Below are 23,759 nucleotides of genomic sequence, written 5' to 3' on the forward strand. Positions count from 1 at the left end.
TGAGCTTCTACACCTGTGGAGGGTGAGTGTGGCTCAGGGGCAGCTCCCAGCCCAAGGTGAGGTCTGGGGAGCCCTAAGGGAAGGGTCGAAGTGAACTCTGGACCAGTCAGAGGAGCTCGCAGGGCAGGGGGTCTGCTCAAGGCCCTGAGACAGGCTGGTGAGGGGGCGGTTCCGGGGCCTGGAGCAGTCCCATTACAGCCACGAGGTGCCCTCAGAGGGCAAGAGCCTACACTTCCCAGGCCGCCAAGGAGGAGAAGCAGGGGCTTTAATGTGTATGCTCAACGTTGACCACGCTTGAAACACAGCACAGTATAATTACGCCCGTCAAAAGTCTTTAAGGAACATTTATAACAAGTGTTTCTGTACACGGCCCAGCAGGGGAGCGATGGGTCCTGAGATCCCACTGAAAGGGCTAAGATGAGCCTTTTTCGTCCTGTCTGACGACCCCCAGCATGAATAGCCCACCATAAAGACAGAAGTCTGGGAGCATGAATGGCGCTCCCTGGGTCTGGGGTCCCTGAGAGCCCCCCATACCCTCTGTAGCTCCAGGGGGAAGACAGAACCCCCGGGCACCCCCCGAACCGTCCGAGACCCCACCCACCAAGCAACTCTCCTGGCTCTGCCTGTCTGCCAGTCTTGGAGGACGCCTTACCCACTCAGGTTGGCCCAGAAAGGCCCCAAACTGGAAAATTCTGGGCTTGCAGCCAGGGGGCTGGGACTGAGCTGTATTTGGGGTCAGATGACAGAGGCGGGCCACCCAACAACCCCCCTCCGGCCCCCTGGGTGTGGACGCTGCTCTGGAGGGGAGGTGGGAAAGGGTCAACCCCGACCCCACCAGGACCAGAAGAGCGTGCGGCCCCTTCTTGAGGATGATCGAGAAGGGAACCATGGCTTCGCTTTCCCGTCTCGAAGTGCTGCGCGGGGGGAAGGACACAGAGCCGGCTTCCCTGTTGGTCTCAAGAACAGAAGAGGACAGACACGTCTTTACCATCTAAAACCATGGCTGTCACCTAATTAAAAGACATATTTGTTGTAAGCAGTGAGCACAGTAACACCCTCACGTGGTACAAAGAAATCCAAGTCCTGGCAAGGTGGGTCTGGACATCCTACTGGTGGCCTTCCCGCCACTTTGGGCCTCCAGCCAGGTACCATCATCTGCAGTAACTAATTACAGGTGTGTCCACCCCTCCCTCTGGACCGTCCTGCTGACTTCTGCTCGTCAGTATACAGAGAGCGTCCTCATTTCTCAACAGCTGCAGAGAATACCTCAGTTTTTAAATCATTCTCGTCCAGGTGAACATGGGGCAGTGAACCCTGTGGCAGAGACACTGTCTTGTGTGTGTGTGCGGTGTGTCTGTGGGGTCGGTTTCCCAAAGTGGGGCTCCTCGTTCACAGGGCAAATGCAGTTTGATTTTAACTAACTTTTGGAGTTTGCCAGTCAGATTGGTACAAGAATCTTGCCGTAGTTTAAGTTGCCTTTTTCTCATTCAGCTTTTTTTTCTTTTTGGTCATCTCTTTGTTCATGCCCTTTGCCCGTTTTTCTGTTGGATTGCTTCTTTTTAAAAAATGACTTATTAAGGCCTTTTGTGCTGTAAGCATTATTAGAAATGTGTTTTCCTAGTTTGTCACTGGTCTTTGATACTCTCCTGGGGTGTGTTGGCCGTGCGTCTGTGTTTTTCTCTAATGCCCTCTATCTGCTCCCTTCCAGTGCTTTCTGATTTGTAGAATATGAGGCGGGGAGTCCAACCTGACCTGTTTTTCAGATGGTTCTATCCTTGTCTGAATACAATTTACTAAAATCCCACGGGTTTGATGGGCTGTTGTCTCCATGGGCTGACCTTTCTCGCGTGTCCTAAGCAGGGCAGTGAGTCCTGAGCGGCCGCTGTTCAGCCGGCACCCACCCAGCTCTCTCACGCAGCACGGCGCTCATTAAGGAGGCAAGCGCTGGGTCTGGGGTTCCCTGGTGGTGCAGTGGTTGAGAATCCGCCTGCCAATGCAGGGGACACAGGTTCAATACCTGGTCCGGGAAGATCCCACATGCTGCAGGGCAGCTAAACCTGTGCACCACAACTACTGAGCCTGCGCTCTAGAGCCCGCGAGCCACAACTACTGAGCCCATGAACCACAACTACTGAAGCCTGTGCGCCTAGATCCCCCGCTCCGCAACAAGAAAAGCCACTGCAATGAGAAGCCCACGCACCGCAACAAAGAGTAGCCCCTGCTCGCTGCAACTAGAGAAAGCCCACACGCAGCAACAAAGACCCAAGGCAGCCAAAAATAAAAACAAATAAATAAATTTATAAAAAAAGAAAAGGAAAGAAAACGCTGGGTCCATCCCCCACCCCGTTCCCTCACTTTTGAACATTTGGTGGATAAAAAATAGCACCAATTTTCCCACAGATATTCTTCCACGTGATAAAGTGGTAACCAAAGCTGTTAGCAATCTGTCCACTGATGTTTCTGGAATGTATACTTTATGCCTGGTTGAGAGATACAGTTGTGAGCAAGACAGATACTGCCCGTGACTTTGGGGGGCTTGCCAGCAAATGGGGGTCAGGCCACAGTAGCAGACGCTCACCAAGGAGTTTGAGGGAACTTCGGGGTCTGTGGGGTCAGAGGTCAAGATTCCTGTTGAGCGGTGGCGTCTGCTATGCATTACTGTCTGGAGAACAAAGCAAACAAGAAAAAAGCAAACAAGAATTTCTTCAACGTGGAGAGGTCGGGCTGGGGAGCAGTACCTCCTTCTTACACCCCAAGCACCCTGCCCTTTGCCAACTCCCAAGGCCAGTGCCTGGGGGCCCCTTCCCGCTTTTGTAGATTCCTGCTCCCCAAAGGCTGAGCCCGGCTCACCCCCTCAGCCGCCTTGCTCGGCACAAACGCAGTGACTGCAACGTGGGATTCTTGCCCTTTCGCGGTAGTTATCACTGATTGAAATCTGGCTTCCACGGTTGGTTGGTGCCCCGTTGACTCGGATTCAGTCCAGCTGTTTCCATTTAAAGGGCCTGGAGGCCGAATTCCAGCCTTATTTTTCCTGAACCGACGACCCTCTTGTAGTGACCCCAGAGAGCCAGCCCCTGGCCCCGCCTTGATCACTAGCTCGCGGTGTGACTCGGATAAGTCACTCCTGGGCCTGGACAGTCCCACCAGCCGGGCCCTGCGGGCAGCGGGTGGGGTTTGTCCCCTCCGGGCCCCCAGCAGGGACAGTGCCGCCCTCCCCCCGCCCACCGTCACCTTCACAGACAGGCCACAGGCGCGTCCAGCACCCCCGTCCTCAGGTGTCCCGGGGAGCCGAAGTGCTCGGGAAGAATTATCCGAGATAAAAGGTGGAATCTGATGGCAACGTTCTGCGACGAAAGGAAAAGAAACGATCGAACAAAAAGTCCCCAGAGCAAGCGGGGAGGACAGGGACAGCCCGCTCTCCGGCCTGGCTGCAGGGCTTCCCTCAGGAGGTGTGGGCGGCAGCCCAGCTCTTGGCTCCCGGAGAGAAGCGCCCCCATTGCCGGCCCCCACCCCTGGGTCCCTGACACCCAGCCCGGGCTGGTCCATGGGGCGCCTGGGAGAGCCCGGCTCTGCGATGGGGGTGCCAGTGCAGGCCGGCCTCCGAGGCTGCCCGGGGGTCTCAGCAAGTTTGTCCCCCATCGGGGGCCGCTCACCTCTCCCCTCTGTCACGCTGCTTTGCCCTTTTCCTGTGACATCCTCCTCCCGTGAGAAGGACGTGTCAGGGGTCTCCTGGGCCTGGCATTTCAGGGCCTGTGTGACGCCCTCCTGCGTGGAGGGCAGGGCAGTGTCCCAGAGTGACCTCAGGGCACACAGCCCCCTCGTGCCCCGCCTGGATGAGGCACACGTCCCTGCGAGGGGGGTCCCTGTACTGGTCTCTGCACCCCCTGGTCTGAAGCTCACCTGCCAGCTGGGTGGCCTCCGCAGGCCATTTGGCACCCATGAGCCCATCTGTGAAATGGGGCACTAATGAGACCCACCTGCAGTGGGTGGGATGGTGGCCTCCAGAGGTGTGACCTCCAGGCCTGTGAACGTGACTGTGTTTGGGAAAATGCAGCTGTAATCAGGCCAGCATCGGCCTGGCTGGCGGGAGGACTTGGGCTCTGACTGGACCTGCAAGCGGCCCTGGGGCGGGGCCCAAGTCCAAAGCTGCTCTGCCTCGTGTGGGCCCTTTCTCCCCCTTGCCGGCGTGGCCCGCAGCTGGCCCCTTGGCCTCCCGGGGCCCAGGGAAGGCGCAGGCCTCTAGTCTTTGTCTTCCTTGTCCACCAAACTGCAAAGTGCACCCTGACCTGCCTGCCACCTCCTGAACCCCGTCCTTCAGATTTTCCTAGAGAAAGTCAGCCCGTGACCCTCAAACCTCCAGGGACAGAAGTCCAGTTCTCTGAGTGTTCACGTGTTCACACGTGACGCGATCATTACGTAGATGAGACATGACACGTCTCCCCCAGAAACTTCCCTTGCGCCCTCACCAACCCACAGCCCCTCCCGACCATCCCACCGCCCGGGTTACCCATCCCAGGACCCTGCACCCAGGGACTAAGGCTGAGTGTCCTTCTGTCCTTCTTCACAGCGTTCAGCCATGTTGTTGTGTGTCCACAGTTCCCGTTCATTCTGTGTCAGGCTCCACGCGTGGACGCGCTATAACCTGTGGGTCCGTTCACCTAGGGGTGGAGGTCACGGCTGCCCTCTGTGCTGCGGTTGTGACGGCCTGGTTGCGATACGGCTCGCGTGCTGTCTGCTGTGCACTGAATGTTTGTGCACATCCCCTGACAAGGCGGGCTTGAGTCAGTAGCCTCTCTATTGTCCTTAGGGTTCGGTCCAGACCCGCTGAGGCCGGTGAGGCCCCTGCAGGCCCCTGCAGCTTTCCCTCTCCCACATCTCTGCTGTCCTCCGCCTAGAACCTTTCTCCCTGGCCACCTGCCCTTCGAGATTCAGCTAGCTTGTCTCCTCCTCCAGGAAGCCTTCCTGTTCTGCAATTCTGCCTGCCTGCCCTGCTGTCTGCCCTGCCCACTGCCGTCCAGGAACCTGCAGCTCTGAGCCATGTGGCCTGGGTGCGTGTGGCCCGTGCCTCGGTTTCCAGGGCTGGGAAAGGGGGGGCCGCACCTGTGCTGCCCTCCGGACCCTCAGAGCATGCAGGGGGCTGCCCCACAGGCACGACCTCCGGGCAACACCGTGTGGCCCGACCAGCCACCAGAGGACAGCAGTGGAGGGGCGGGGGTGGGGACAGCTGCCAGGGCCACCTGGGGCCCATGTCGCGGGGTGTGGGTCTGAGGACCACGGGTGGCCCTAGGGGGCCCCGAGCCCCTGGTCTCACCCCCGAGTGTCCACCAGCCTCAGGCTGAGCTTGGGGCTCCAGGCCTGTTTCACAGACAGGACAGGGCGGCCGCCACACAGCGCTTAGGAGACCCCGAGCATTTTCCCACGAGCGTCTCCTTCAAATCTAGAGGGTCCCTGTGCCGAGCACCATTGTCCCCATCCTACAGTTCAGGGGGAGGCCGGCCCCAGCGGGAGGCCCTCGCCTGCCCTGCCCTGGTCCAGCCCAGTGACTACCCTGCCCTGTGGCGGGGCGGCCGGGCCGGGACACGGCTTCCCTGTTGCCATGCTGGACAGGGGGTGTAAACGGGCGGCGCCCCAAGATGGGGGTCTCTGCAGGGAAGGGATCTGCTGAAGGAACAGCTGGTGGGGCCCCCAGACCTAACCCCCTTGTGGGAGGTGCTCCCAGCCTCGGGATTGCCTGTGAGGCCCACAGGGAGGGTAGCCTGGCAGCCCTGGGCAGGACCCTCGGGCACTGTCTAAACGTTCCTGGGATGTCTCATGCTCAAATACAGAAGCCCACCAGCCAACAAGAGACCCGGTGTCCCTCACAGGAGCTCATCCAGTGGCCACAGGCGCAGGAGGGGAGGAGCCCGGAGGCCAGCCTGGAGGAGGGAGCGCACTGGAGGCTGCCCCCACCCCTGTGCCCGCCTTTGCTTTGTCACACATTCTGTGGTCCTGGCTTGTCCTGGAAGCTGAGGACACATGAGGGAGTGAGACAAATCAAACCCAGTGAGGATGGGGCCTCGGGGGCGACAAACGGGGAGCCCCTGCCCATCACACATCCTGCCAGACCCTGGCAAAGGCAAGACTAAGAATGTCAGCGCGCGTCACACAGCCCGGTTCTGACTGCGAGCCACGCGGCCTCTGTCTGAGCCTGGCAGCCCTTCCCAGGCCCCAGCAGCCACCCTGGGACAGATGGAGATGTCCCCCTGCCAGGCCCAGGTGCCGGCTCTGTGAGCTGGACCGTGCTGGCCAGTGTTTGGTGGCCCAGGACACCCCAACCCCAGAAGGAAGGGCAGCCGGCCGTGGCGGTGTGCGTCCTTTGACCCCAGGCCTCCCGAGGAAGCCTCTCCGAGGGGCGTCCCCTGGAGATTACTGCTGACTCACCCATCTGGGCGTTCCCCAGGCTCAGGCTGACGAGGCGTGGTTTCTCTCTGGGGACTTTCAGAAGGACAGATGTGTCCCCCAGGGTCACAGATGTGAAAGCAGGAAGGGTGCAGTGCAGCAGACGGGGCTCCCGTGTCCACACACTTGCTGGCAATCCCTGAGCCTCCTCCCTCGGGGACTCCTGGCCGGCCAGCCCCACGGTGGCGGGGGGAGGTGGGTGAGAGGGGGGAGCCTGAGCCAGCATGTAGGGTCTCACCTGACACCCCTGTGAACGGAGGGCTCAGGGCTGGGTTGGGGCCCTAAGGTACCCAGACCCCCATCTCTGTGCAGAGCCCGCTTGAACCCTCTGTTTCTGGTTTAATTAATATGATTTTTCCATGTTAATGCACATGCTAAAATTTTCAAACAGTACAAAGAGTAATAATATCAAAAGCAGAAATCTCCCTCCCGCACCCCGTCCTCAGTGCCTCTGGCCCTCCGGCCGTCCGGCTATGCCGGGGCCCGGGCAGACCCAGTGGGGAAGTTCTGCTCTCCAGCCTTTGTGCCCCCGGAGTGGTGCCACCCCACATGTGGAACTGGGACGTCGTCCTCCAGGGAGGGGCTGCACCTGGCTGCCTCCCCCGGCCCTGGTCCACAGTGCCCAGGGGGGGACACTCAGCCCTTCTCCACCCTGACCCGCCTCTCCTCCCGGGCCCTCCCTTCCCGGTGCCATTCACCCCGCACCCGCGCAGGGGAGGGTCAAGGGAGTTGATTTCCTCCAGAGCCTCAGCAGGGGGCCTCCTAGCTCTGCAGCCTCTGCTTAGATCCCCACCCCCTCCTCACTCTGGATCCCCTTGAACTTTGAGGTGGGGAGCGCCCCCGACCCAGGCCCCATGGCCACGTCCCCTTCCTCGCAGTACCGGCATCTGAGCTCCTCACAGCAGTGCCCCGACTAGGGGGCTGTCCCCACTCAGAGTCGGCCAGGGCAGAGGGCAGGCGGGAGTGCGGCTGTGCACGCCCCCCTGTGCCCCCGCCCGGGCTTCGGGGAGCCAGGGTGGGCCCAGCTGTGTGTGCCCTCCCCGGCTGGCGATGGGACTGCCAGGCGCCTGCCAGCGCTGACCGGGCTGTTCCCCACTTCCCACCCTAACCCCAGAACCCTGAAACCAATGAGCGCAGCCAGCCCCGAGCTGGGCCGGGTCACCACCCAGACCCTTCCCTGGGTTTGAAAGTCCCGTGTCTCTGCCGAGGACATTCCGATCCCTGATTGCTTTTGAGCCTCCTGTAGCTGGGAATGTTACATATATAGAAACCAGGGCCCCCTGCCTCTGGGCCCGCCCGCAGCCGAGGATGCCTTCCAGCCCTGAGACACAGCGGTGTTCCACCCCAGCAGTGAGGGCGGCGGGCAGGGGTGGAATCCCGGGCCCTCAGGTGCCAGGCTGCCCGCTGCCTGGTGACGCTGTGCGCCAGGCGGGAGGCACCCGGGGCCCAGGTGTCCCCCGTGAGCCTCCTCCCCACAGCTCCTAACTCAGCCCTCCCACCGATGCCAACGGCCTGCCCGAGGCGGCCCCCACCCCACGACCGCCCGGCGCCCAGCCCAGCCCCGGCCCGAGGCCCGAGGCCCAGCCCGAGGGTCAGAGGGCGCTGAAACCCGGTGGGCCGTGCGTGCCGGGCACGCCTGGCTCACGTGTCTGCAGAAACGCAGACCGGCTGACACGTGTGCGGCATTCAGCCCTCTGTCCCGCGCTCTGAGGTGCGTCGAGAAGGCCCCCGGGGGAGTTGCTGTTCTGTGTAAGGGAGGTGAGGCCGCCTGCGGAACTCGGGTAGATGGAACTTGAGAAAAACAGAAACAAACCCCCAGGCCTCGCGGGGAGCCCGGCGCTATCTGGGCTGCAGGATGGCTGTCTCCTCCTGCCACCGCGGGCCGCCTGGGCCAGGGAGCTGTGGAGAAGCCACCAGCCTGAAGGCCACTCCCGGGGGCTGGGTGGACGGGGTGTCGTCCATGAGGAAATTGGGCAGTGAGGATCTGGGGGCAGAGGTCCAGGTGGTAGCTTCATGGCTGGGCGTGGATGGTCGAGGGGCCTGAGGACAGCCCAACCCAGACGTAGCCAGGTCTGACGCTGTCTGTGCCCCAGGGCCTCCTAGGACACACCCCACAACCCACCAGGGGCGGTCGTGTGCCAGGCTCTGGGGGTGGTCACGGGCTGAGGGCATGGCTGCCGGCCCTGAGGTGGGCATGGGGGCTGGGTGGGCACAAGGACAAAGAGACAAGGGCGTCTGCAAGGCTAAGCATGTGTGTGTTGTGTGCTGTGTATGTGACAGGACAGGCCTGGTAAGAGTGTGTGTGTGAGTGTGTGATCACATCTTTGTACTTACGTCTGAGTGTTTGTGTGATCACATCTGTGTACTTATGTCTGAGTGTGTGTGCTTATATTTATGTGCTAAGTATGTGTGTCTCTGTATGTGCACATCTGCATCTCTGAATGCATATGTGCTGATCATGTGTACAAGTCTGCATGTGTGTACTTGTAAGCATGTGCTGTGTCTGCACATGCAGGTATGGGACGTGTCTGAGCGTTCTCGTCTGCGATGTTCAGGTGCGTACGTGTGCAGGTATGGGGATCACGGGTAGGTGTGTCTGCACGTTCGCTGTGTTGGTGTCTCGGGGCACAGGCGTCTGCACGCAGGTGGTTGTGCGTGTACACCTATGTAACTGTGCATTGGATGTGGGTGTGCTCTGTAGCCTGGGTGGTGTGTGGTTGGCTGTGTTTGCACGTCTCTCTGTGTTTGCTCACGCACATAGCGTGTGTATTCCTGAGGGATGGGCTGTGGACTCAGGCCCTGCATGCTGCTCTGGGCTGTGTCGGGGCCTGGGCTCTGGTCCCTCCTGGCTGGTCAACAGCCCGGCCCACATGGGTGGGGGCAGTTTCGGTGGACCCAGTCTCGGTCCTGGGAGCTCGGGTGAGCGCCTGGCCTGCCGTGCAGGGGCCTCGGGTGTGTGAGGATCCAGTTGGGCCCTGACTGCTCCTTGGACGCAGAATCTGCTGTCTCTTCATGGGCCGCCTCTCTGTGGCTCTGGCTGAAATTTAACAGCGCTGTTTAGTTTCTGTGTGTTTATTTTCCTGTGTTCCTTCTGTTTATGGCAAGTGACATTGATGTTTCCAGTTAATAATATTACTCTCCTTATTTAAATAAAAAGTGATAATGCTTTAAAGCAAACTATTAAGCGGCTCCCCTGAGAGCTGAGCTGGCTGCAAGGCTGGGGCGTCCTCCCAGGGACCCGCCGGGGAGAGCACGTGTCCTCGGCCGCCACCGATGTGGGGCTTCTCGTTACTAAGGCGACTGTGGGGTGTGGCCAACTCCAGCAGGCCGAGGCAGTTTGGATTACTCACCCCATTTTACAGACCAGGACACTGGTCACCGGCAGCGGGAGAAGGGCCAGCGGGTCAGCTCCCTGTCGCCGCACAACACGTCCTCGGCGGTCTCGCATCGCTCACGTTTCCGGGCCCGGCGGGGCCAGCTGGTCTCTGGCCCGTGGAGTCCGGCCTCAGCCGGGAGCTGGCAGGGGGGCCGGCGGTCGGCCGGCCGGCGGTCGGCCAGCCGGCGGGGAGCTGGGCTGGTGTCTGCCTTCCCGATGGAGTGTCCAGCACAGGAGCCAGGCGGCAGCACGGAAGTCACGCCCGCCGCCTTCTCTCTGCGGGTCAAGCCAAGTGCCCCTCCTCTCGGCGGACAATAAGGAGGGCGCGTGGATGGAGACGCGGGTGCTGCCGGCTCCGGAAAACACAGTCGGCCACGCGGGAGTTTGAACCCGGGGTGGCCTGGTTTCCAAGCTCGTGCCCTTAACAAAGCCTGTTCGCACCTCCTGAGAGCCAGTCTCTAAAATCAAAGGACGGGGGCCAGGCCGTCAGGCGCGGCTCTGTCTCTGAGGCTCACGTCCCTGGGCGCCGAAGCGGAAACCCTGTGAGAACCTCCATAGCGACACCCACCGCGTCTTCCAGGTCAGAAGGTCAGCCTGGGATGGGCATCTCCTCGCCATGTCTGTCAAGGTGGGAGGACTTGACCCAAGCAGAGCCTGCTGTGTCAGAGAAAGGAAGGACCCTCAGCAGGCAGGTTGAGCCTGTTTCTGGGGACGAGAGGCTGGACGGAGGTGGCCCCTTCGGGGACACGTACAGAGGGGGCGGCAGGGGGGCAGGGGGCAACGACCCAGCAGAAATCGGAGAGGAACTCGGTTCAGACGTCACGGGAGGGGGTGGGAGTGAGAGACGTGGCTGAAATCGGGCTTGTGGACGGCTGGATCGTGGACCAGCTGACCCCCAGCGCCCAAGTACACAGACGCACGACCCTGGTTGGCCCACGGCCAGGCTGACTCTGGGGGAAAAGACACCAGTGGGTCCTTCCCTAAAAAACCATTCGTTTTGAGAATCAGGGTTGCTACTGACATGCTCATGTTAGATGCTGACATTAAGGGCCCCCACTGTAACGGCGGCCCCCCTCTTGAAGCTGGGAGGCTGCCCGTGTATCCACAGCACAGCAGCTTGGCTACTGCTACATCCTTAAATATTACGTATGAAGTGACCAAGACCTCCAGCTGGTTGACGACAGCCTGCACGTGCAACAGAAGGTCCAGATAAACAATGGAAAAAAAAGGTCCAGAGGAAACATTATCATCCAGTAAACAGGAGAAAACGAAACTTCTCACTGATATCAGACAATATGGCTTCCGTAACAAGAACAAGGTGCAAAGAAAAAAAAAAAACCCACCACCAACAGAAACACAAGAAAGCACTCTTGGGAGATTAAGTATATAATTCCTGAAAGAAAACTTTGGATAAAAGTGCTCGAATTCAGAACTGAGGAAATTCATAGAATAAATTCAAAGAACAGAATTTCTATTCTATTCATAAATTCACAGAACAGAAATGCATAGAATAAAAGCACGAGGAAACCTAAAACAGGAGAGAAAAACACAAGAGACAAAAAGGATCAACGCGGGATGGCCAGCATCTGACGGAGCGCCGTGCCCAGGAGAGTGGGCAGAGAGGAAGCAGGAGAGAAGGGACTCCAGGGCGTGTCCTGGGACCAGAGGCAGAGCTGGTGAAAGTGGGTGCAGGGCGGTCAGATGAAACAGAGTCTCCAGTGAGGCACGACACTGAGAAAGTGCAGAGCCCACGGAGAAAGAGGGGATTCCAGGAGACTGTGCAAGAAAGCAACACGCCGCCTACAAAGAACTGGATTCCCCGCAACAGTGCGGTGCAGATGGCCCCGGAAACTTCACTTTCAGAGAGGAAACGGTTTATGACCCAGAACTGCATGGCCAGCAAAACTGCTGCTCAGTTATGAGGGCATAATAGTCATGTGCAAACCCTCCAGGACTTGGAAATCCACTTCCCGCACACCCACTGCTAGGGGTGGTTTGGGGACCAGCTCTACCAAAAAGGACATAAACTAAAAGGCAGAGGGCTCAGGGCAGAAATTAAGTGGGAACCATAGATCCGAAGCCAGGGGCGGTGAGGTAGGAGGCCCAGAGCTTGGAAGATTGTGAGGACATGGTAACAGCACCCAGTGGAAGGAAAAAAAGGCAACCAGAGACCCCAGGATGGACACTCAGACTCCAGAGCACACAGGTTCAAGGGTGAGTTTGGGGGCCTGACCCGCGGGGCCACAGGGCGGCGATCCCAGCAGGAGGTACCACGGTGACTTGTGTTCCGGACAGCTGCTGCGGCTGAGAAGTGTGAGCGCTCACACAAGCGGCCTGACCCTGAGCGCCCCGGCCAGCCGCAGGCTGTGAGTCACCAGAGAGAGGGTGTGGAGCACACGCTGCACAGCACGAGCCCCCCTGGGCGTGGACTTGGGCCCTTTGGGTGTCATATTCCAGGGCCGTCACCCTGGACATCCTCTCCTGCTTGAACAAGGGTGTACCCAGCCTTGAGTCTTCTCATGCTCGGGTCACCCTGGCAAGTGTGGTCACGCCCTCAGCTTAGCTCCTAGAAACGCCGGCCTCTGTCACCAACCTGCAGGAGCGTTCCGCAGCTGATGTCACGAAACCTAATGTGAATGGCCCGGTGAGACCAGCTGTGCGGAACCGCAGGGGGAGCTGGGACCAGAGGAAAGGTCAGATGTGGCCTTGACTCTATCTAAAAGTTTCACATTTCGTTCATCATGGATTTTTTGGGGGGGCAGGAATTTTTGATTTTTAAAAATATTGCTTTAAAATACTAGTTATCTCCATGACTGAGGTTCCTAGTGTCCCCACTTTGAAATTTGCCCCCGAGACAGTGCCTCTCTCTCCCTGCCCTCGCCCGGCCCGGGCACCTGAGCTGCAGAGGTGGGAGGCTGGGGCCAAATCTTACCCCGGGGAGGAGAGAGTCCGTAGGTGACGTGCAGAGTGGATGGTGGGGGGCCCGTCCCTCGGTGACACGGCGACGATGAGAAAATAACACTGAAAGTCCCCCTTCCGCGGTGCAACTGGGCCGTGGGCCCCTCTCCTTCCTTTCTTTCCACTGGGCTGTTAAACTAACGAAGTATTACAGAGGAATGAGCAGAGAATTTAAAATCCTTTAAGCAATTAAATGAATTCTGAATTTAAAATGAAAAGGTCAAAATCAAGTGTCTGGCAGATTGAAAGAGACAAACCCATGGAGCCACCTGGGGAGGGTGGAAGGGGTAAAGGAGAACTGGCAGACCTGGAGGGCCCGCGTGCTCACAAAGGAACAGTCAGTCTGCCGTGGGGGTCGTGGCTGCAATGCTGAGAGATGGCCCCTCAGCCACGGAAGCAGAGACACGTGGATCACACAGGATGCCACTATTCCCAGGGAAATGGCCAAGGAAGTGCCGCAGACAAATGAGAAAGAAATCAGAACGAATATCTCAAGAGAGGAGGAGACAAAGTATACAAGACACAGCAAACCTAGGAACATGTGTGGTTACATTTAAATGAATGTCATGCCCCGTGGGCTGTAACTCTAGTGGTAAGGAGTTTATATGTTGAAAGAGACACACAGACTTCAATACGACTGTTACAAGTATGAGGGAAGACACTAGCAAAGTAGTGACATGCAGAGGAACTTTCTAACCGTGGTAGGAAGGGAATTGAAGTAACACGAACACCGCAGAAGCAAGAAACGGGAGGAGCAGGGCCGGCCGTAGCTTGGGAAGTAGCAAGGCTAAGGGAGGATGCAGTGCTGTCACCGTCGTACTGGCTTAAACGGTCACATTTACAGACAGAGACGCTCAGATGAGGTGAAGAAATAAAACACAGTTATATGCTCTTGCAACTTCCCTGGCGGTCCAGTGGGTGAGACTTCGCCTTCCAGCACAGGGGGTGCTGGTTCCATTCCTGGTCCGGGAGCTAAGAGCCCACGAGCCTCGTGGCCGAAAAAGCAAAACGGAAAACAGAAGCAACATTGTAACAAATTCAATAAAGACTTTAAAAACGGTCCACATCAAAAAAAAAGAAAATTGAAAAAAAATACAATCACATGCTCTTAAAAAAAGCCAACTCTGAAACAAAAACGATAAGGGGAAACTGTTGAAAATACGTAGAGACAAATGGAGCGGGCCGGTGTGAACAAGGGGGGACGTGTGCTCACAGCCGTGTCAGAGAGGAGGGTTCCGGGGAGAAGCCCCCCCAGCTGCAGACGGGCATCGCCCGCCACAAAGCAGCAGCGTCGGGTCACAGAGACAGGCCGGGGAGGTGGAGGGGGCTGGACACAGAGCACGGAGGACCGTCGAGGTGTTGGGGTCATGGGGACAGTGCGAAGGGCAGACGGGGTCCTGGCTCGGCGTGGCGGAGGGAAACCCTCGGCTTTAATGCCCGTGTCCTGGCCCAGCACCTGCTGGGCCACAGTTCCCAGGCAGCGTGGTCGGAGCCCTGGACTCCTCACCCTTCAAGGGGGTCTTTTCTAAACAGAGTGGTGAAGAGGGTGGAATCCCAGGGCCTGGCACTGAGGATGCCCCGGTGGGGAGCGGGGGCAAGTCCTCAATGGGGTCTGGGGCTGGCGGCCTCGTCCCCGGGCATCTGGGTGGAGGACACCCCGGAGCCCCTCCTCCCGGGGTGAGTGGTGGGTGGAGGGAGGGAAGGTAGACGGCCCCACCTCTTCTCAGTCTCCCCTGCAAGCTGCCGTTTCAACAGGAGGGAAACGGGGCTGGAGGCCCAGGCCCCGGGATGCACAGCTAATGACGGCAGAGCCAGGGTTGGGACGTGACCCCCTTCCCAGGCGGGAGAAAGGGCCTGGAGCTGGGCCCGTCCTGTCCTTGGGGCCGGGTCGGGGCTCAGGGAGGCCACCGGCCTGGGACCTGGGCTCCACAGGGCTGGTCTGCGTGAGGGTCCAACGCCATCCAGGGACAGAGGTGGCAGGGAGCCCAGCGAGGGGGTAGGGTCTCCACAGCTCAGCAGCCCTGAGGATCCAGGGTGGGCTGGATTCACCCAGCTGCCCAGCGGAACCCTGGATGCTGGCCCAGCCCTGGGACCGGGATTCATGATTCCCTGGGCCCAGCGCTGCCTGGGCATCCGGTTCTCAGAACCGTGCCCCCCACCCTGCAGCCCCTGCCTCCCCCAGGAGACCTGAGTGTGCGCCCCCCAGCAATAAGGAACTGCAAACGCTCCAGGCTTCCGACCCCAAGCCCCAGCATCCAACGTGCTCGGTCAGAAGCCTGCAGCCGGAGCGTGGGTCGCTGTGCAGACGCCCCCAGCACTGCGGTGGGGTGTGGTGGGAGTGCGCCTGCCGGGCTGTGCCCCACCTTCCAAGGAGAGTAACAAAAAACTACTTCACAGGCAAACAAAGGGGTACATTCAAGGACACAAAACTGAATCTTGTTTGCAGACCTCAGACACCGGGTCCTGGGGGCAGGACACAACAAACACTGGCGGCCCCTTTCCCTGCGCTAGCCCATCCTCTGCCCCGCCTCTGGGCACCAGCCCCGCCCCTGGGCACCAGCCCCGCCCCTGGGGTTTTACTACACTTGGCCTGGCCCAGACAGCGACGCCCAGCCTCAGGGGCGAGGAACTCCCATCTATCCACCCTTGCGGGGAATGTGCTGATTACTGATAAACAGGGGAGGTCCTGGCAACAATCACCTGGACCAAAGCCCTCTGTCTTCTGGCGCCCAGGACGGCGGTCAGGACAGACGCACAGGAGCAGCAGGGGAGCGCATCCCTGGGGAGCGTGGCATGTGGACCAGCTGGTGGTTCTGGCCCCTGGTGGCCGTCTGCACCGCAGACCAGTTCCGGGACACAGCGGTGAGGCTCATGCAGGGCACGCCTGTCATTGACGGGTAAGCCGCCACCCATGTGATGGGGCCGGGGGTCCGGGCCAGGGGAGCTAGTGTCGAGGCTCATGTGCCCTTGACCTGAGACAGGAGCTGCCCTGTCTCCAATGGGACTCAGTTTCTCCAACTGCACTATGGCCTTTGCCCTTTGCTGGACTCAAGTTTTTTTGTGGGCTCTCTCAGGGCCCCAGAGACTTCAGTAGATGAGGGCCTGTGGGGAACGCGGCAGGAAGGAGGTGAATAGTGAGGCCCCCAAGGCCTCAGCAGCTCCCGGGACACCCCACAACCTGGACCCCTGGGGGCTGGATCCCAGCTCAGAGTGGGGCTGGGGCTGGGGGCCGTTGGGGCCTGGCCCAGGGTCCTGTGTCACAGGAAGTGCAGGTGAGGGTGGCGTCTGCTGTGGCCCTTGGGGGACCCTGTCGGCCCTCTTGACCCTCCTTCCTGAGACCCTCTCGTCAAGCCTACCCCTCGCTCCATCCACCTGGGGTGACCCCATCAGTCTGTGTGCGCCCGGCTTGACCTCACCGAGGCATCTCACGCTTCAGTGCCCCAGGCCAAGCTCCTGGGTGCCCACTCCCCCTGCCCCCCTTCCAGCCAAGACCCTGGTGACACCTTGTCACTCTTTCCCTGATGTCACAGCCAACTTGGCTGTGCCTGTCCCCTTCACTTACTCTCCACCCCCACCCCTGTGCCTCTGACTGCCCCCTCCTGCCACTGGCCTGAGGTCAGGTCTCCGCACGGCAGCCAGAGGAAGTCTTGGAGACACAAGTACCAGCACCTCCCCTTCCAGCTCCAACTCCCACAGAGCTCAGCGTAGTAGCCGGAGTCCTCCCAGCGGCCCCCAGGGCCCCTTGACACTGCAGGCAGGCCTGGCACTGCCCTTGCCGCCCTGCCCCCGCTCCCACCCCCAGCTCCTCGGGGCTCTCCCAGCCCTGGGAAGGGCGCCACCTGTACACACACACTCCTGCCCCGCCTGCTGTTTCCCACCAGGTGCTGGGAAAGTTGGGGTACCCACTTGCCCAGCCTTTATGGGACAAAAGCTCTGCAAGAAAAGCAGAGAAAACGGGTGTCTCATCACATAAGACTGGCAGGGAAATGCGGGGCAGCCCTAGATAAGGAAGTGGCCATCAGGAGTCAGAGTGCACCCTTCCCTCCCTCCCTCCCTCCCTCAGTCCTCCCCTGGTCCCTCCCCTCCCCCTCCTTCCTGGACCTCCCATCCGCCTGCCTGCATCTGAGGGTCCTCACATGGCTGGGTCTCCTCACAGGCATAGGAAGTTTGCTGCAGAGGCCGCTGCCCTTTGCTCCCATCCTGGAGGCCCTGCTGTCTGGCAGGTCTGGGCTCAGGGACCAGGCATCCCAGGCCAGCAAGGGCAGGTAGAATATGCCAACAAAATGAATGTTCCTTCCTTCCGGGGGACTCAGGGCAGCTGGGCACAGGGAGAGGGGGGTCCGAGTTTAGGTGCTGGGAGCTGTCCAGAGGTCCATGTGAGGCGTAAGATGGCTCAAAGAGCCCAGACAGCCAGGAGTACTCAGGAAGCTGGGATCTGGGGAGCTAGGATTATCCAAGGTCTTAGAAAGCCAAGACTAGGCTGACAGAATCAAAACCAGTTAGTATTAGCTACTCCTGTGGGTAAGAGAGACCCAAATAAGTAGCTTCAACAACAGAGAAGTCCAGACGGAGTCCTGGCACGGCATTCCATAATGGTGTGGCCACCATTCCCACAGTTACCTCATGGTTTAATGTGGCTGCACCAGCTCCAGCCATCACATCTGTAAGCCATAGCTGGCCTAAGTGTGTGTTTGGCTGTCGTTTCTAGCACTTCCCAGCACTCGGAATCCTCCCCTCCCCTCTTTGGGTAGGATGGCAGGGTCCTCTATCACAGCTGAGGATGCTACCCAGGCCACACAGATAAGGAGGGTAGATCCGTCAGGCTCCAGAACAGACTCCAGAATGTGGTGTTGACCTTAGTGCCGATACCTACAAAGGGAGGACAGGCTGAGGCGAGGAGGGAAGAGCAAAGTGGAGGCAGCTGGAGCGTGGGGCTGGATTTCCTAGAGGAGCAAAGGAGTAAGGTCCTGCTCAGCGCCCTGGCAGCTGCTGAAACTGTTCAACAATCAGCTTCAGGACCCGAGGGCCAACCTGACCACTGAGGCAGTGACCTCGCCTCGCTGGAGTTCATCCATCCCTCAGTCAGCAAAGGCGTCCTGACCACCAGCCCATGCCCAGCAGTCAAACCTCACAGCTGGGACAAGAGCTCCCCAGGAGACCAGGGGAAACTTCCAGGATCTGGAGCCCTGTGTGGGGCCCAGGGAGCCCTCACTTCTCACCGGGAGCCATGGCCACCTTGCTGTGGAAGAGCCCACCCCAGGGGGCCGGACGACCTGGGCCGTCACGATGTTAACATTGTTAGTGACCCTCACAAGGCAGCCCCGTGTTACAGATGAAGAAACAGACACCGGGGAGGGAGCCAGGGCTGGGGGTGGGAACTAGGTGTGGGCGAGGGTCCTGGGGAGAGTGGGCATGGCTGCTGGGCTGGGGAGGAGGGGTGGATGGGAGGGCCCGCAGTGGGAACAAAGCCCCCTCCGGGCTGTCCTCACAGTCCCCTTGTCACCAGACTAGGGATCCGCTGGTCGGCTCCCTGGATGTCCCGTGCGTGTGTGCCCGTTGGCTGGTAAAAGCCAGATGCCGGGTGGGCCTGAGACTCTGAAATTCTAACCAGCTCCCAGGGGCCGAGGCCCCTTCCGGCACCTGGAGCTTATGGCTCCAGCGGTCTCTCCCCTGGGGGCTGCTCCTGGTCCCCCTGTGACAGTTCCTGGATCCAGGGAGGAATGTGCCCCATGGCTGCCCCCCAGGGTAGGCCACGCCCCACACTTCCCCACCCTCTCCCTGCAGCAGAAGGATTTCATCTTTAATCTGTGAATCTCCCCCAGGCCTACACTCAGGAACCCCATGTCAACCAGCCTTGTTCATGGAGACTGTTTCAACTCCAAGCTCCCCCGACCTCCACAATTTTGAAGCCAAGCCGGCATCTGCCCTCCCTCTCCCCCAGTGAAAGGCTCCGGGAGGGCAGACCTGTCCACTTAGGGCTCAGCTCAGTGACCTGGCCTGGGGGTGCGGCCAGTTGAGAAGCTCACTTGTGCTCAGGTGTGTTCAGATAACAGCAATCACCCTGTGACCTTCCTAGTCCTCAGCCCATGAGAAGAGGAGCTGGAGAGGGGCCAGCCTGACCGGGAGGGAGCTCGGGGGGCCCGGGTCCAAGCGGCCATCCTGACCTGCCCCTGACCCCTCCTCCTGGCCCCTCCAGGCACAATGACCTGCCCTGGCAGCTGCTGAAACTGTTCAACAATCAGCTTCAGGACCCGAGGGCCAACCTGACCAGCCTGGCCCACACGCACACCAACATCCCCAAGCTGAAGGCTGGCTTTGTGGGTGCCCAGGTACGGTCCGGCCCGGAGCCTGAGGCACTGGAGCCCATCGCCTCCTCCCTTGCTGCCCTTTCCTGGTGGTGGCGTACCGCCCTGGGCCCTGAGAGGGGGCTCCGATAGCCACTCAGGCTGTGGGGAGGGCTTCCGTGGCCGGAGGGAAGCCAGAGCCCGTGTGCCTGGGACCTGGCTCCTCAGCTCCCAGCGCCTCCCCCCGTGACCCCCCCAGTTCTGGTCTGCGTACACGCCCTGCGACACCCAGAACAAGGATGCCGTGAAGAGGACGCTGGAGCAGATCGACGTCATCCACCGCATGTGCCAGCTGTACCCCGAGACCTTCCTGTGTGTCACCGACAGCACAGGTGGGTGCCAGCGCCCACCAGCCCCGGTCCTGAGCAGGGTCTCCTGCGCCGCTCTGCGGTTTGTTTCACGTGGAAGCCAGTCCCCACACCCGGCACCCGGGCACACGTGTCGCCTGGTGCCCACCGCCCCTGGCCGGGCTCTTCTCGCAGGCATCCGGCAGGCCTTCCAGGAGGGAAAGGTGGCCAGTCTGGTCGGCGTGGAGGGCGGCCACTCCATCGACAGCAGCCTGGGCGTCCTGCGGGCGCTCTACCACCTGGGCATGCGGTACCTGACCCTCACCCACTCCTGCAACACGCCCTGGTGAGCAGCCCCGGGGGGCCGGCCGGGCGGGAGGGTCTCAGGGCAGGGACCACCCCGGCACCTGTCTCTCCTCCTGTGGGTCCTGAGGTGGGTGGGCCCGGGCAACCACGCTGCCTCTCGGGCGCCTGCTCTCTGCTCTCCCAGGGCCGACAACTGGCTGGTGGACACGGGAGAAGACAAGGCCCGCAGCCAAGGCCTGTCACTCTTTGGGCAGGTGAGTGGGGCGCGGGGCCTCGGTCACCCTCAGAGGACCCGGTGTGTCACCTGTTTCCTCATCTGTGAGATGGGCCAGCAGGACGGGTCTTCCACTGGAACCCACAGGTCATTAGAGTGGCCTCCAGTCTTCCAGCCACTGAAGGGCTTGTTAACGCCTGGCCAGTGCCCTTCCCCACACCTGGACTTCCCAGGCGGCCGCCAGAAACCCCAGAAGGTCGTGTGAACCCAAGTGTGCACGGCACAGCCTGCCTGGTCCCAGGGTGCCGGCTGAGACCCTCCAGGCTGTGCGGGTCCCCTGAGCCCCGTCCCCCCTCAGAGCGTCGTGAAGGAGATGAACCGACTGGGCGTCATCATCGACTTGGCCCACACGTCCATGGCCACCATGAAGGCCGTGCTGCAGCTGTCCAAGGCCCCCGTGGTCTTCAGCCACTCCTCGGCCTACAGCGTGTGCCAGCACCGGCGCAACGTGCCTGACGACGTGCTCCAGCTGGTGGTGAGAGGCTGGACCGGGGCCGTCCGCTCCTGGGCTGGCCCTCGCGGCCTGGCCGCCCCGCCCACAGTGCCACCCTCTCTCCCGAGCAGAAGCGGACGGGCAGCCTAGTGATGGTGAACTTCTACAATGACTACGTTTCCTGCAGAGCGGAGGCCAACTTGTCCCAAGTGGCAGGTGGGCGGGGGTGAGCGGCCGGGGCGCCGGGCCGGGGCCTCTCGCAGGGCCCTCACGTGCTGCCTCTCTGCAGATCACCTGGACCACATCAAGAAGGTGGCAGGGGCCGGAGCCGTGGGCTTGGGTGGGGACTACGACGGTGTGTCCAGGTGAGGCGAGACCCCCTCCACGTGCTGTGAGGGGCGGGGGGGGGGCCGCCGAGGACGCCGGGGCACGGGATGGGGGCCCCCAGGCCCTGCCCCCTGGGATGCAGAGCCTGGCTCTCTCCACCCGCATCTCAGGCTCCCCTCGGGGCTTAAGGACGTGTCCAAGTATCCAGACCTGGTGGCGGAGCTGCTGAGGAGACAGTGGACCGAGGCAGAGGTCAAGGGCGCCCTGGCCAACAACCTGCTGAGGGTCTTCGAGGCGGTGGAGCAGGTGAGGGGCCCCACACTCCCCGCTTCGCCGACCACCTCCTGCCCTCAGGCAGGCGGCCGACCTGTGTCTTTCCCCAGGCGAGCAGTCACACGCAGCCTCCTGGCGAGGAGCCCATCCCCTTGGACCAACTGGAGACCTCCTGTAGGACCAGCTACGGCTACTCAGGGGCCCCCAGCCTCCACCTCCAGCCGGGGGCCCTGCTGGCCTCCCTCGCGCTCCTCGTCCTCTGCCTGTGTCCCCTCTGACGCCCTGGCGGCTGGAATGGCAGCGACTCCCTGTGCGCTCAGACTGGCCTGTCCTGGGCAGGCACCTGCGCTCCCCTGGGCAGCGCAGAACACAGGCACAGCGGGACCCTCAATAAAGTCGCCGATCCTTCGAGTCTCGTGTCATCAGCACCCTGGCCCTGGAGGGGGCTCCTGGCTGGACACCAGACACAAGAGTGCCTGAGTCCTGAAGGTCAGGGCCAGAGGGATCAGGGTCTGAGAGGCTTTGCGTGGACGTTGCTGGAGGGTCTTTAAAATAACACACAGTCCAGGCGCCAGCTGCCACCTCCCCACACACATCTGTACACAGGCGCGTGCACACACACAGGCACGCACACGTGTGCACACCTGCACCCCACATCCTTATACCGGTGCACACCCATGCACGCACATATACACACCCACACGCACTCACACACGTGTGTGCCCACGGCCCACCCCTGGGGCCAGCCTCTCTTGGCAGACAGGAAAGCAAGGTCCGGAGCAGGGAGGACCCCAGCCCTGCAGGGTGTCCTCACACACCATGAACAAGGCCCCTGCAGGGCAGGGCTTCACGCAAGAGGGGCTCAGTAGCGTTCCCCCTGCCACCGGTCATTCGGTGCATGTGTCTTGAGATGAATAACTTAGTGGGTGACAGACCCTGGACAAGACCCCCAACACATCCCTGCTGGCCTCTTTCCAGGCCAGATCCCCTGAGGATGCCCCTCTGTGCCGTTACCCACCGGTGCCTGCCAGCCTGGGCCCTGGGAGCCAGTGAGGACCTCTGGGCTGGGGCCCTGCCTCTCTCTCCCAGCAAGCACTCTCTCCAGGGAGACCTAAAGCCACCAGCAGGGACATTGTGGGTATTTGCTGATCACTTAGGATCAGTTTAACGTTAAAGGAGAAAAAGCAAGTCGAGGGTTTCTGTCCTAAGTTGGCCTAATCCTGCCCAACACGCCAGCCTGCCACGGCTGGCTGATTTATCTGCCGGGGCTGTTGGCAGCTGGAGGGCCCCCTGGTGGGCTGCAGGTGGGCACGCCTAATTTTGCTAACTGGGAGGGATTTTCCCATAAGAAACGCTTTACTATTTGTCAGAAAGAATCTTAAGCACATTAGAATCACACCAGAGGCCACCCCTCAAGTGCCGTCCCCAGAATCTGGTTCTGGGGACCCTTCTGCTCGCCCCTCATTCACCCTGGGAGACACAGGCCTGCAGGCCTTCCCTGGGGGTCCTGGTGAGGGGCTCCAGGAAGGCGGGTGCCACACCCGGGCCCACCCAGCAGCGTGGAGTCTGCTCAGGAGACCCTGGAGGGCTGTCTCCCCAGGCAGGGCCCACATCAGCGATTCTCCAACCAGGCAACAAGCAGCCCCAGGCCCTGTTCAAACCCAGACGTGCTCAGAGGGGACAAGGGGGGCCCAGAGTCACAGGTGGTCACTCTGGCAGGTGGGCTGGGCACAAGGGGCAGGGACCCCACTGTGGTTCTGATTCTACAACCCTGGCCACGGTTCACATGCCCGAAAAACTGATCAAGACCAGCCAGGCTGCAAAGCACCGGCGTGAAACACAAGCCAAATAATCTAACAGACGCCAGCCACTTTGAAGAGGGCGTGGCTGAGAGCAGAGCCTTCTGACGACACATCGAGGGGCCCCGGCAAGGCCTGCGACAAACCCAGTCCTCTGGTGGGTAAGGGCGTCTCTCGGAGTGGGGTGGGGGGCAGCCAGCAGTGCTGAAACTAGAACTTTGTGCGGGGAGCAGGGGCTGAGAACCTGAAAACGGGGTTTTCACTGCCCAAGGAGTAACAAACCAGAGGGGGAGGCCTGACAAGTGCAAACTTGTGGTTCCCGTGCCCACGGGGTATGTGTATGTGTATGTGTCTGTGTGTATCCGGACGTAGTTTCTGGTGCACACAGTGGGGTGCCCGGACGTAGTTCCTGTGAGCACAGAGGGGGGCCCACAGACGTGCTTCGCGTGAGCGGTGGGTTGCAGGGAAGGTGCCCGGATGTAGTTTCTGGCGCACATAGGGCGGTGCACCAGCATGGTTCCGGCGCGCACAGAGGGGCGCGCTGACGTGGCTCACGTGTCCACAGAGGGGAGCACCGACGTAGTTTCCGGTGCGCACAGCGGGGTGACCAGACGTGGTTCCCGTGAGTACAGAGGGGCGCCCGGTGGTAGTTTCTGGGGGCACATAGGGGTGCGCACGGATGTAGTTTCTGGTGCACGCGGGAGGGCACAGGGGCTTGGTTTCTGGTGCACACATAGGTTGCCCGGACGCGGTTTCCGGGGCACACGGGGTGGGGGGCGCCCGGACGCGGTTCCCGCGAGCACACCGGTGCAGACGCCCTGGCCTCGAGACCGTCCCGGTCACGTAGAGAAACGGGAGGGCCTGTGCCACATTCGGGGCTGGAGGGAACCACAGGGTAATAACGTGAGGGCGGTTTCCTGATTTGGTCGGTTCTACGGTAACTA

At 60.8% G+C, this 23,759-nt stretch overlaps 1 protein-coding gene and 1 long non-coding RNA gene across 8 annotated transcripts; one reads left to right on the forward strand and one right to left on the reverse strand.

The window, feature by feature from the left end:
- Window positions 1-429: 429 nt before the first annotated feature.
- Window positions 430-7,099, reverse strand: LOC118885649. 2 transcript variants are annotated; one of them, XR_005017525.1, is made up of 5 exons: window positions 6,421-7,099; window positions 3,654-3,765; window positions 3,232-3,344; window positions 2,579-2,662; window positions 430-955 (listed from the first exon to the last, which is right to left on the reverse strand). It is a non-coding gene; the product is annotated as an uncharacterized LOC118885649 (long non-coding RNA). The 2 variants fall into 2 exon arrangements; XR_005017524.1 differs by lacking the exon at window positions 430-955 and having other exon boundaries at window positions 2,279-2,662.
- Window positions 7,100-8,108: 1,009 nt separating this feature from the next.
- Window positions 8,109-21,427, forward strand: DPEP1 (dipeptidase 1). 6 transcript variants are annotated; one of them, XM_036835082.1, is made up of 12 exons: window positions 8,109-8,196; window positions 15,506-15,634; window positions 18,595-18,785; window positions 18,969-19,101; window positions 19,316-19,448; window positions 19,599-19,749; window positions 19,894-19,963; window positions 20,282-20,458; window positions 20,548-20,632; window positions 20,706-20,781; window positions 20,914-21,049; window positions 21,127-21,427. In XM_036835082.1, exons 2-12 carry the CDS (start codon window positions 15,566-15,568, stop codon window positions 21,292-21,294), a joined length of 1,389 nt encoding a protein of 462 aa, XP_036690977.1. In that variant the 5' UTR covers window positions 8,109-8,196; window positions 15,506-15,565; the 3' UTR covers window positions 21,295-21,427. The 6 variants fall into 6 exon arrangements, with proteins under 6 accessions (XP_036690977.1, XP_036690979.1, XP_036690978.1 ...); XM_036835084.1 differs by having other exon boundaries at window positions 8,132-8,149; XM_036835083.1 differs by having other exon boundaries at window positions 8,170-8,187.
- The last annotated feature ends 2,332 nt before the right edge of the window (window positions 21,428-23,759 follow it).

The sequence above is a fragment of the Balaenoptera musculus genome, chromosome 19, assembly GCF_009873245.2.
Source record: "Balaenoptera musculus isolate JJ_BM4_2016_0621 chromosome 19, mBalMus1.pri.v3, whole genome shotgun sequence".
Lineage (NCBI taxonomy): Eukaryota > Metazoa > Chordata > Mammalia > Artiodactyla > Balaenopteridae > Balaenoptera > Balaenoptera musculus.

What these genes read in the sequence shown, in the direction of transcription:
- DPEP1 (XM_036835081.1), top strand. Translation starts at nt 11,993, where the DNA reads ATGGACACTCAGACTCCAGAGCACACAGGTTCAAGG. An exon ending in TGGCCTGGGGGTGCGGCCAG is followed by an intron (nt 18,786 to 18,968) that starts TTGAGAAGCTCA and finishes TGGCCCCTCCAG; the next exon opens with GCACAATGACCTGCCCTGGC. An exon ending in GACTACGACGGTGTGTCCAG is followed by an intron (nt 20,782 to 20,913) that starts GTGAGGCGAGAC and finishes CCCGCATCTCAG; the next exon opens with GCTCCCCTCGGGGCTTAAGG.